The sequence below is a fragment of the Podarcis melisellensis genome (assembly GCF_964234715.1).
Source record: "Podarcis melisellensis genome assembly, chromosome: 2".
Classification (NCBI taxonomy): domain Eukaryota; kingdom Metazoa; phylum Chordata; class Lepidosauria; order Squamata; family Lacertidae; genus Podarcis; species Podarcis melisellensis.
Genome location: NC_138529.1, coordinates 55475030 through 55488291, shown reverse-complemented (window position 1 = coordinate 55488291; position 13262 = coordinate 55475030). Strand labels below are relative to the sequence as shown.

Here is a 13262-nt window from a genome sequence, read left to right as displayed (position 1 = left end):
ATAACCAATCTGCTGCTGAAACTGTAGGGTTTTATAATCTTGTATAGTGAAATATATACTAGGATATGACTATATCAAAATGGAAATGAAACTGACGTGCCGTAAGTATAGCTTAACATTAGCCTTGCAAAACCTTCTATCTGCCCATTTTATATAGTAATTTGATTTTAGAAGTGAATCCTGTAGATAAATACTCACTAAAAGTCACATGGTCCTTTGCTGGTGCTTTTTTCCTAATGGGGTACAAGTTAACAGCTGGAACCTGAAGGACTTGACTCATTCTGTTTTGCTGATGTAGATGAACTTTTGTAGTTTGGCCAACAGATCTCAGTGGCATGGGAGACATTTCTACAGCTTTTCCACCTCGTCTTTCACTTAGATTTTTCGTCACTGACATGGTGAAAAAGAGAAGTCATTTTTTTCTATAATCTGTTGCAATATTAATAAATACCACAATTAAAATGGAATGTGTATTGAAACACTAGATGGCAAGCTGGTATTTTTGTATCCATAGCTATATCTGTAAGGATTCTTATCCACTTGTTCTTTAGAAAGATATCCCCAGTGTTCCACTAGGTGGCACACTTAACTCATAGAATAAACTATACTACTTCAATTTATCTGAAGATGCTCATCTATGTTGTAGCCTCATCTGCTGCTACTCCTGCACCCAGCACAAAAATGGTGCAACACATTACAGCTCTGACCTGTTTTGCAAGGTGAAATCATGCAGGATTTGTGACTATTCCCCCCCCCCCTCCTGAAAAAAGGCTTTATGAATCAGCACTAAATGTTTTTGGTAGCTAAGTGTTATGCATTTCCACTGTGTTATGCATTTCCAGGGGGCAGATTTTCTAAACAGCTAAAATAACTGTTTATATATGAAACCCTGTTTCTGATTTCATAAGGAAAGTAAGCTTCTGTTTCAATGAGGGAAACATGCTTCCATTAAGTTCAATGAAATATGTGCATTTGGTACTCTCCGACAGGATATACAGCTGAAAACCTCTATTGGGAAATAACTTCATGGTGCTTGCCTTTTACCCTCTGTGCACAATTAAATCACCTCTGAAGTTAAAAAGCAAACAGCGCATTCAAACTTTATCTTTACATTTCTGTTAATTTACTGTTGGAGATGATACAACATTTTGAGATGAAGCACAGAAGCATTTGTATACCTATATCTCAGACTACCCATCCAAAAACTCAGAGCACTCCAGATCAGAAAACTCTCAACAGCCAAGAAGGCAAAATCCTGGCACTAAGAAACTTTAATTCAGTAAGCTAAATCCCAGCAAAAATTAGGAAGTAGAGAGAAAGGGTTGGGAGCCAACGTTGGCAGGAGCCACTTGTTCTCCCAAGGACACTGTCCACAACTCTGCTGCACTTTTAGCTCTCTCAGATCTGGTAAATCCCTGGCACACCTGTGAACAGTCACAATAGCTCCTGGCCCAGTACTGCATGTTTTGTAGTATGCACTTCTCGGATTGGGAGCTGCTGTGAATACTCGAGCCACTTGCAGCACTACTGGTGGTTGATGCATGGCAGCTCATGAAATCTTCAGGGATACATCTGGGGCTGGCTAGGGTTCAGCTTACTGGGTTTTGTGCATGTTGGGGGTGAAGAAGGGCGGAAGAACATCAGCACAAATAAGTTTAGTTACAGTGATGATGAAGATTACTACAAAATACTGAAACTTCCAGGACTGCTTACAGTTAAAAAAATAAAACAACTGAACAACTAATAATTGAAAAAGCAGCAGAGTCTAGGAAGATCAGCAACATAGGAACGGAACTAAAAGTACTAGAAAAAACAAGGTCTTGTGATGTTAGAAAATGTAACATTCAGTACTAGGAGAATTCCATAAACAGTGTACCATCACTGAAAAAGGACTTTCCTGGTTACCACCCGACAAACTGCCAAAGGCAGCTATAATTTTTATAACCACTGGGCCAGGCAGAACAGTTTGTCATCCCTCTTACTGACAATTTGGGGCCAAGGCTGATGAAGAGAAACTTGCCCAAGGTCACCTAGGGAACTTTTCCAAACTGGGAAGCCTAGCGAAAAGGAAGTGGCGAGGGAATGTCAGAAGAGTCAAATATCTCCAGAAAACTTGGAGGTTATTAAAAACCACAATAATAGAAGCTTAGGTATATTTACTGCAGATCACAAAAGGTGCCAGCAAATCTCATGAGAACGTTAGTGTGGTTAATGAGCATGATCAGGTGCAAGAAGGCTCCTTTCATAAAACAAAAGTCTTCCCAAATGGTAAGAACAAAAAGGCACACAAACACCCAGACACAAAAATAATGCAAACAGGCTGAGGATTGTTTACAACAGTCTTCCCCAACCTGGTGCCCTCCAGATGTTGACTATTAATTACGATTGCTTGCCAAAATTTAGATAACCTTAATAGTGCATTATATTTTGGAGTCTGTCTTAAGACGTTCGTTATTTCCTGAATAGCACAGGTCAGAGGTCTGTTTATAAACTCTTCCTCTGCAACAACCTCTGTTAATAGTCAAGGCATTCAAAAAGTGTCAGACCATCATGGTATATCACTCTCCTCTCTACTATTTTCTCATTTCCCAATGAAATAATTTCTTTACTTATGTCTTTCTAACTATTTGTCTGTGATAATATTTTATCCTTTCATTTTCTTATCGCTTACACTAGGCTTACCAATGCCATTTCTTAATTCTGTAAAGTGCTAACTTGGCAAAAAAAATAATACTGCAACATAGTATGGGATTTTTTTGGCAGGCTAGTGATAGGTGCATAGATTAACAACTGAAGGTCAATGGTAAGACCTATAATTTCAAATTTGTGCAAACTCAGTCAAAACTCAAATTGACAAGATGCCAAATATTCATCAAGGGTTTTGAGGTTGTTGTGCTTTTGCAGTATCTGCTTTTAAATATATATTTAGCCTGCATTAAAACTATGCTTAAGAGAAAGCCCATAGAAATGCACATAATTATGTAACCATAGAAAATGAAGTCTAAAGAATGACACAAACATTCTTCCTAACTAACACCACAGGCTGTTCAAGCTCAATTGCCTTCCTAAAAGTTTGCTTTACTTACAAGTGCTATACGCAGGTTCACACTGAAGTGACATTATCTGGAACTTTTCTTCATCCGTTTCCACATTCAGATTGGAGAGGTATTGTTTGACTTTCCTGGCCATCTGAGCGTCCTCATACAATTTTTTGGCATTTAGAAGGGAGCTGCGCCGGGCACGTTTTTTGTGTGCGCCTCCTTGAACGTCCAACATGTTTGAGTTTGTGCTGCCCTGACTTAGTGATCTGCAAGAGAAGACATCAGGTAGTTAAGCTGAAGCCGCTTTAGTAGTGAGGAACCAAAGCAACAGACACCAAAGCACAAATACTCTTCCATTAAAAGCGCATGCTGATGTCAAGTTTTTAAAAGGGAGATGAATAGTGTTAACACAACATTTGTTCTAAAGCGATTTGCAAGACTACTGAGTTAATATGTCCAGAAGAGAATTATAAAACAAAAAGTGTGCAATGATCAGGAACCAGGAAAATTTCTACGAAAGCTCCTCCTAACAGATGTAACTAAGGCTCTTCAGACTTACACCAAAAGCCCCAATACTGTGTTTGGGACAGAAGATAAATTTCTTAACAGTTCTGAATTCGGTGTTAACGCAATTTGGTCTCAGAAGATTAGAGCATGAGCAAAATGATGGTTGAAATAGCCCTTTCTTCTCTCTCTGAGCTGTTCAAAAGCTTGCAAAATTGGAGGGGAAATGTTTGCAGTAAAACAAAAATCATAATTCCATGGTATTAATAACTTCTGGTAGCAGTACTTTGCATAGGGGTAGGTGAGCTTCATTATTTTTACCATATTCCAAAAACTGGAATATCATCTTGTATTTATCAGAAGAAAGCAATGTGTTCTCTGATAAACAAGGTGAGTCTGCCAAGAGAGATTAATGTAAGACTTTGCTGGGAGCTGCTATAATTTACTATTCTGCTTTTGAAATGGGAGCAACGACGACGGCTGTGATCAAGAGATTTGTGTGTGGAAGACCCAGGCACACTGCTAGATGTTTTTCTTTATGTTTTTATTCCAGCAGTCACTCTCTGAATAGCAAGCTGCATTTTCAAGCACAGCAGTTCAGTGGGGGGAAAACTGCTGGACAGGATGTGGAAACAATGTCACCCAGCTGCATGCATAAGGTGGACTCTTTGAATAGTGATCAGCGCTTGGAGAATTGGAACCTGGGATTCTAAAGATGATTATCTCCCGTGAAGACATTTAGTCTTCAACAACAACAACTATTACAAAATCCTTCTCATCACACCTGTAACAAAATTACTACCTTTGGACAGAAACAAGCTTTACTCTCATTGAACAAAGTGCCTTAATAGTTAAATGGAAAATAAGACTGATTGTCTTTAAAAGTGTGCGCCTTTCAAACTTGAAATTTTCTCCTGTTTTATTGTGAGACAGAAATGATAATTTGTTTGTGGCCATTTAAACAATTCTAGGCATTATGCACTTAAACTGTGAGAGCTCTGATTCCTTCCATAATCTGTCCCTGGGCCATCTAACAAGCAGTCACAATGATCTGGAGAACTAGGCAAATACCTTCCAATTCAGTACAGAGAACTATTGCTGCTGGGGAAGAGGCAAGTAAGAAAACTCAGCTGGAGGGAGCTGCTGTTGTTTTTTAATTATTGTCATGAAAGAGTCTGAATTTTAAAAATTATGTGTCGATAAAAGCAGCATGTTCTATAATACCAAATAGGAAGTAATTAGAAAGAAAGTAAAGACATATTTTCAAGCTGACACAGATATAAAAACTCCATATTCGTGAGACCCAGAGATCTTCTGAGGAAGATACGCACATCTGACGTTCTTTGGCTTTACTGTTGAGTCAGTAAAGCAAAAACCGGGAGAAGAAAATGGAAAATGAGAGAACTTAAGTGAGTGTTTGGGTAAATTTCCAGAGACCCCTATACTGAATAATAGAAAAGGAGAAAGATTTAAGGCCTCTGTCTCACACCGCAACAGGAACAGGAAGGGGAAAGGAAGTGATGGAAGATTTCTAGTAAACAAAGCAGGGAGAAGCTGTGAAGAGAATACGGAAATGGATGTGAGGGAAAGAACTTGTGAAATTTCTGGTTTTATCTTGGGAAAGCTTCTGACAATCTAGTATATTAAGTAAGAAAGAACCTGTTTTTCCAATGAAAGCTACTAAAAATTCCATGTATATTCAGGCTTCTTCCCTGTCAGGGATTTTGCAGTTTTAATAACTTTGAGGGTATGTTTCAATTTCAAGGATAATCTAATTCCAGTATATGTCTCAAAAAGTACTTTGAACTGCAGGCTAATTGTATATTCTGACTGGATGGTATTTGGTACAAAAGTACTGCTATAGCAAAACAAAGTGGACCACCTATTTTTTATGAAACAAATTTTAAACTGTTAAACAAATTAGCTCAATATTTCAACAGGGGACACAGCCAAACAGAAAATGCTTTGAAATACATAAGCTTAACAACAGAAGCAGCAAGATTTCAAACAGCAATAAACATTAGAATATGAGTTCTGAGAAGTAGAAATGATATTGAAAGAACAAGGGACACACTGAGTCAAATAAGACATATAAAGGAACAACAGGTTTAGATAACACATATTCACAACAGAATGAAGACTGATCACTGATTTGTTGACATCAGAGCAGCAACAGGCTCAGAATGTTGTACAGATTTAACATGGGAAAGTTTCGTAACTATAAACATTCACAAACCACAAGATGGAAATACAAGTTATGTAACCTGGTGACTTTGGTTTGTTATACACCATGTTTTTGGTGTGTTTTTAATCTTACTAACTTAAACATTTAAGTATCCTTTTTATTAAAGCATCATATTAACTCATGTTCCTTTAATTTTCCCAAGTAAAAGTTTAAATGCAAGCTATACAAGAAGGAAATGTATTTTTGTTCTTTACTGTCATCTGAATATGGAAAATCAAGAAGAGTGTTGGCTAAACTTTGGCCCACCAGCTACTGCTGCAGAACTACAACTCCCATGATCCCTGACTATAGACAGTATTGGCTACGGCTGATGGGAGCTGAAGTCCAACAATATCTGGAGGGTCAGAGGTTTCCCACCACTGATCTAGAAGAAACATCTATTCTTTGCCCTTCCCCCATTATTAACAATTGAAATCTCAATCTTGTCCATTCCAGAAATCAAAACTGAGTTTTTGGAATGTTATAAAAGGGTGAAATAATCTATAAAGGGAAATAATTTCAAGTTCTTCTCTGCAGATACCATATCTCAGGAATATGATCTCATTTAGTTACTGTTAAGTATCCCCCTGTTTAGTAATAAGAGAATGCAAAATTACTACCAAGACAGCATAGAAAACCATACACACATAATCACTCTGATCCAGTGCTATGGTCTGGGCACAGAAGTGCCAATATACCCATATATAGCTTAACTACTTGGAATGACTTCATATTCATTTAAACAGAAGCTTTCATTAAATGTGTGATACTCTGTGTGAATAGATTGATCCTCTGGATTTAAATTAACATGGACCCCATGAAACCCCAATATCAAAATGCATGCAAAACTTTGGACTGGAGCAATTAGGTCTAACTGCCCAATAGCATGAGCCTATGCATGTGTGCACACCTAAGTATCTTATACATGTTGGCTGAAATTTTAGGCTGCATTATAGTGATCATCTTGATCCCTTGCATACATTCAAGGAATGACTAGCACTTCTAATAAAATATGAAAAGAAAAGACGCTGTAATTCTGAAGCAGGGGCTTTTAAATTTTGCCTTAATAAGGAGACAATGATTCAAGGTTCTCCATCCAGAATTGGAGCCATGTGTTGCCAAGACGCAAGAGAACACTATTGTGTTAAGGTAGCAAACAGGCCATAATATACTCTATATTATTTATTTTATTCCAACAATTTGAAAACCACTTAATCACAGTCATCTCTAAATGGTGTACAGGAGACCCAATACAGTAAGACTAAAAATGAGTTAAAACTATAAAATCAGAATTCAATTAAAAAGTATGCTTGGATTTTTTAAACAGTCTTTTGTGGGTGCCAGAAGTTCAATAGGTAGGTAGTGGACTTGTCTGACCTCAACTAGCAGAGGGTTTTATGAAATTGGGCCCACAGTACTGAATGCATACTTCTTGGGGATCTGAGCCATGCAATTTGAGCCACGGGAAACCAGTAACAGTGACTCCCACAAAGACCTCCAGCAGACATGGAAGGGGTCCAGCAGACCCTGAGGCTTCCCAGTCTCAAATTGCTAAGGGCCTTGTACATTAATACAAGAACCTTGAACGTGGCCAGGTGGCATCATTATCAGTCTAGCCACAGTATCCTAGAACAGCTGGAACCTGTGGACCAGACCCAAGGGCAGCCCCACATAGAAAGCATTGAAGTAATCAAGATTTGAGATTGCCAAAGCATTGATTTAGGGTCCAAATGGACACAGTAAACATGTGGGGATATAGCAAGTAAGCTGTGTTACTTATTGAAAAGACAGAAACAAACTGAAGCTCTTCTGTTTACAACCGAAGCCATGCAGACAAGAAGGAGAAAGGAGAGACCATTAAGTGGATTACTCATCACAAGGATTTGGTGTTTGTAAGATTGTTCCATCAAAATGGGTGCTGCTGTGTTCTAGTCATATGAATTTAGAACAGGACTTCCGGAAGACGTTGGAATTCCTGTGGGTGTCAGCAGGTCCTCTTCTGCAGTTGTGATGGCTACATTGGGGTGGTTAAACTGTGGCCCTCCAGATATTAACAGACAACAGCTACCATGACCCCTAAGCTTTGGTCATACCGGTTGGAGCTGATAGAAGTTGGAGTCCAAAAATATCTGGAGGAACTCAAGTTAGCCACTCCTTTCTGACACAGAGGTCTCTAGTGCCAATGAGCACTGAGTAATAACAGGATACACAACTTCCAGAGAGATTGTGTCCAGAGTTTTGGGGACTGAGCCCTCTGACAAAAGACTCTTCGCTGGAGATCCATTCCTAGTATGCAGACTGCATGGATGTCTCTAGGTGCTGATGACAGAACTCTGTGGCTTCCAGGATCCTTCATACAAGTGGCTATCAAGCTGTTTCCCCTTCTTTTACAGCCCAAGGTAGTGACATTTTCAAGCAAATAGCTGGATTTTCTAAGTAAATCTATGATTTAGAACCATGGAATGCATCCATGGTAGAGGCAGGGGAAGTTGGACATCCTTTAATGTCAAAATTTTAAAGTTATGTTAACCTCAAGTGAAAAGGATAAGCTCACTATGATTTTGTTTTGTAAGAACAATAGAAAAGCCCTCCCCACCCATGAGTGCATTCAGGTTTGTTAAGAATCCATGTTATCGTTGTGGGCCTGTTTTTCCTTAATTTTGGGAATAGTTAGAAACAACTGTTGCAGAGTTAATAAAATGCATGCTATTGTTCAGATGCATGCAATAATGAGGATGCAGCATGTTAAAATTGGCATAACTTTTTTTGAGTCTTAGTTGCATTAATCTCTACACTTACCCCAAACTCCTCCACCTCTTCTTCCTGTAAGCAAGAGCCATATACAATGAAGCATGTATTTAAAAAGAAAAGCAAAGGGGGAAAATCACAGTTGAGAGTCAGAAAGGAAGAGGATGTAGACAGGAAAAGAGAGAAATGAAAATTTCAATTAAGTAAAACAATTCTCAAATTTTTTCAGTGGAATAGAGACACACATTTCAGACACACATTTTTCAGTGGAATAGAGACAGAATTTGTTACTATGTGCAGTGAATACACGAGCACAGAGAACCAAAGGGTTGGGAGTTTAAAAGACCATGGATTTTGAAGGAAACATCCACTTAGGTTGGCATGTGCTGTTTTTCACACATCACTCACTCCCTTTTGAACCTACAACCTGATCTCAAGGACAGTACAAATTAATGATCTATTGTATCCTGGCACTGATCATATTACAACTGAATTTTTAATAAGAAGTTCCATTTTACTGGGTTACATTTTCAATGCCAATGATTACTCTGAATTGCCTAACCTCTTTGACTTAAGATATTCCTGTGTTTTTCCTATTATGATACTTTATCCTGGGTGAGATGTAAAGAGCCCTAAGCTAAAAACTTCATATATTGAAATACTGTACGCCAAATGTTATTTAAAAACTTTTGTAAACCTTCACTTAAGCATTGCAATCAGCATTAATCTACAATTGTTTCATATTCACTTTCCCATGATAAATGTTAACAAACAATGAAATTAAACAAAAAACAAACATGTGAACATACACATATTGTTTCCTCCACACAAGAACACCTCCCTGCACCCAAATTTCCATTTTAAACGCCATACCTTTGTCTGAACATTACTGCAGGATCCATATTAGCAGAAGTCATTCTGATGACTTGACGAATCTCTTTGGCAATCATTCTGAGCTTCTCGAAATTTACCAAGCCATCCACCCTTGAATCATTTCCTATACAATTAAAATATGTGCAAGAAAACCTTAAGAGGGTTCACAACACTTCAGAGACTGACATGTTATTTCTCTCATATATCACAAGCCACCATCAGATGTCAAAGGTCTCAAATTCAAGTGTCGTTAAAACCACAAGAAGATGTAAGGTAGAGTATGGATGCCAGTCAAAATGCTAACTTTACCCTCACTCAGTTGTTTTTATAGTGGCAGCTGTCAGCAGAAAGAAAATGTTACAATTGGACTATGTTCGCTTTGATTTTCCAATGATAAAAGGGTCGGGAAACTGATAGCAACAAGGTTATTGCCCTTTAAAAATTGGTTCTACCTCTTAATTTAGGGTGGAAAGAATTCATCCTCAACAGTTTTCAGTTCTTTCAGACACAGGAGCCAATGCTAAGCCAAATATGGGTATATACTGTTAATTTTTTACTGTTAATTTTCATTTTTCTCAGCTTTTTTGAGAGTTAGGGTGGCAGATGTAGGGAGGCAGGGTCCCTATACTGCAATAGCTATATAAAGTGAGGATTTTGACATGTGTAGCTTGTTGATCGGGGTGATGCTGTACCTGCTGAATTTCCTTCTTCATTGCAGCGATTAATAGTCAAACATCTGATGTTATAATGACATCAGGTGACAGTCAAGGTTAATATGTGGGTGAGGGAGGGGTCCAGTTTGCTAATGTGTTTCCCACACAGAATGTGCTGGTGAAGCAGAATGTGACGGAAAAGTTTGTTTTGCTGGACAGTTTGGTAGGTTGGGATAGAGGTTGGGAGAATAGGGTGGGAGAGAGGGAGTGACAGGAGAGAAAGTTGGTTCTGGGTAGAAACATCCACTCTAAGGAATATATCAAAAGCTAGAGAAAGGAGTCTCTGAGCTTAGTGTGAAGGACAGTGTATGGTGTCCTGTAAGAGTAATTAGGCCAGGAATTAACTGGGAGGCTGAGCCAGAAGAAGTAGAAGCCGTGAGAATACAGTCTTCTTAGGACTCATTCCAGTCAGGAGGGGAGAGATTTTTCTACAAAAAGAGAATATTCCCAAACCAGTTAAGAGGGTTGTGGTGATCCTTTGGGTCTGTTACTTGGAGTACCTCAGGAGTAGGGTTGTCAAAGGGGTGTGTAAATGACAGAAAACACCACCTTGTTTAAGAACCAAAGTATTAAGCGGCAACAGCTGTGCAACAACTGAGAAAGAACTGAGTGAAATAGCATTATAATCTGAAGTATCCTATGTTTTACCCATTTTGTGTCATAAACTTCCTTTGTTTAAAAGCTCTCTTGTTTATTTAATCAAATCCTGCCTGACACTCCAAATTATTAATTTTTCCCTCACACAAGTCCCCCACAAGATAATCTGGGGTAGTTTGTAGGAATTGGTGGAATTAGTGTTCTGTGAGGTGGGTGCATTATACTTAAGTGAGGGCAGGCCCAACGGCACCAGAGGGGGAAGTGCCATTGCGCCATCACAAAGGACCCAGCAGGACTGAACTTGCTGCTCACCAGGTGACATCACTGAGTGATGTCAGCTGTTTGACACCTGGGCATGGTTTAAGCAAAAGGGCATTATGGGCAAATATTGACCCACAAACTGAAGGTTTCCCACCCCTGAATTCAATCAAACGCATCTACCAACCACCATTCTCTGTATTTACTTTGCTACCATCTGGTTTTAAATTGTCATGACCAAGAACCTGACATCTCTCACATTAATAACATGCTGTCAATCGGTGTTATGTTCACTTGGCCAAGGTTTCAGTGACTCCTAGAGGACAGATTCTGTTGGATGCTTGCTACTAGAAATAATCAGCATTATAAGCCAATAAAAAATAAGGAATTGCAGGCATTGTGTCTCATGAGGCTCTATAATAATAAACCTACCTAGACTCTGAGATCATCAAGATCATCATCTGAGGCCCTTCTTCATTTGCCTCCTCCAAGAGAAGTCCAGGGGTGGCAACATGAGAATGGGACTTTTCTGCAGTGGTTCCCCATTTGTGAAATGCTCTCCCTCTGCTTACAGTTTTCTATGTGCACCATAGTATATTTAATCTTAGCCCTAATCATGTCCTCTTTGGCAGCAAACCTCAGATCCCTTGGCGCAAACCAATGAAGTATTAATATGCAATTTAATAAGCTGGCTCATTACTTCTCTGTGGCATTACCTTCATGCATAAATGTAATATCCTTCTTGACAACAGGAAAAAGTGGAATAATTGGAGGCTGCATGCTCTGACTGCTAAGGATGTTGCGATACTTTGCCATGTTTCTAGATGGATCAAAAAGGTCTTGAAGATCTCGTAGGTGCTTTTCATACTTGCTTGGTAACTTTTCCCATGTACCCCTAAGTCGGGCTACTGGTGCCAGATTAAGACCACTGCAAGAAATAACTCTCAGTTATCAAATAAAAACAATTTCATACACCCTATTCAAAAGAGGATGCTCCTGACCCACATTAATATCCCAGGCTATAAAAGGAAGCCTCCTCCAAACCATAAACAAAAATATTGTGATACAAGTGAAATAGTGTGGATAAAAGAATGCTTTCTGAAGTGAAGGTTTCCATGAGGATGGGTACAAAGTATGCTAGCTTGTCCACATAAAAAATTAGTTGCCTGATTATCTGGAACCTGGTTAATAAATTTTATCAATAATATTATATTCCTGCAATTAAAGATGTTATTGTACATTTAACTAAAATGTATGAAGAGTCCATGTCTATAAACAACACATTTCGACCTAATAACCCCAAAGAGTCATAAGTACATTCTTTTTCAGTAAACTTCTATCAGTATGTTATGACATACCTATTAAGTTACCAAGCACATCCCAGATCTGCCAGTAACTATTCAAGTTCTGATATTAAGGCTATGATCAGGCACTTAATTCTAGTTTTCTACTTCTCTGCTATCTATCAAAAGAGAATAACCTACCTTATAACAGCAAACATAGAGTTGAAATTCTTGCACTCTCGACAATGGAGAGCAATTTTTATGAAATGTTTTACGATCTTCATCCTTTTAAGCTGGTTTGGCTCTGATAAAATTTCTGTGGCAACCCAAAATGTCTCTTGATTCATAACATCCTCAAACTGCTTTAGATTAGCATTCCCCGTTTTAGATTCAAGTTTATATAGTTCATCAATATATTCAGTAGGTTCAATGTTCCGAAATAACTCAAAGTCTCTCATTGATAGCTGGGTAGCTACCTCAATGGTGCTCAGCTGTAAAAGGGAAATCTGGCTCTCTCTAAGCAATTCTTGAGCATCTTCATCTGAGCATAGAGTCTCAGTTTCCATATTATTTTTCAAGTAATACCTAAAAAGCATTGTTAGAGAAACAAATATTAAATGACTTTTAATACAAATTCAGAAAAGGAGCAACATCGCTAAACATAGCTTCCCTGCAGTAGCAGAGGGCCTTCTTGCACCTCCCTGCGGCAACAGAGTGTGCCACCCTACCTCCCCGCCATGGTGGAGGGTGTGCCATGCTTCCCCGCAGCAGCAGAGGGCCTTGACAAGGCTCCCCGCGGCGGTGGAGGGCCTTAAAATATAAGGAATTCAGTAGGGCTTGCTTGTGAGTAGACACGCATTCACTTGCACTGCTTACCACAAAACACCCTCCCCATCGTTCCCACATAGTACCCAAACTCCCATTTCAGCATAAAGGTAGCCAGCTAAATCTTCTCCCCTCCATTACCCCCCCACACACACATACACAGAGAGAAGGGCCCCCCAAAAGCCCTCATAGTAGC

General features: G+C 38.9%; 1 protein-coding gene across 7 annotated transcripts in view; it reads right to left on the bottom strand.

The window, feature by feature from the left end:
- Positions 1 to 13262, bottom strand: part of RAPGEF6 (Rap guanine nucleotide exchange factor 6) — a 135427-nt gene that overhangs the window by 22403 nt on the left and 99762 nt on the right. For 5 of the 7 annotated variants that reach the window (XM_081893004.1, XM_081893008.1, XM_081893005.1 and 2 more), the window contains 6 exons: positions 12443 to 12826; positions 11675 to 11886; positions 9391 to 9514; positions 8569 to 8592; positions 3087 to 3307; positions 199 to 390 (listed from right to left, as the gene is read on the bottom strand). In XM_081893004.1, the coding sequence (XP_081749130.1) occupies positions 199 to 390; positions 3087 to 3307; positions 8569 to 8592; positions 9391 to 9514; positions 11675 to 11886; positions 12443 to 12826 (1157 nt within the window). The remainder of the gene's footprint in view (positions 1 to 198; positions 391 to 3086; positions 3308 to 8568; positions 8593 to 9390; positions 9515 to 11674; positions 11887 to 12442; positions 12827 to 13262) is intronic. The other 2 variants (XM_081893006.1, XM_081893007.1) reach the window with 1 other exon arrangement.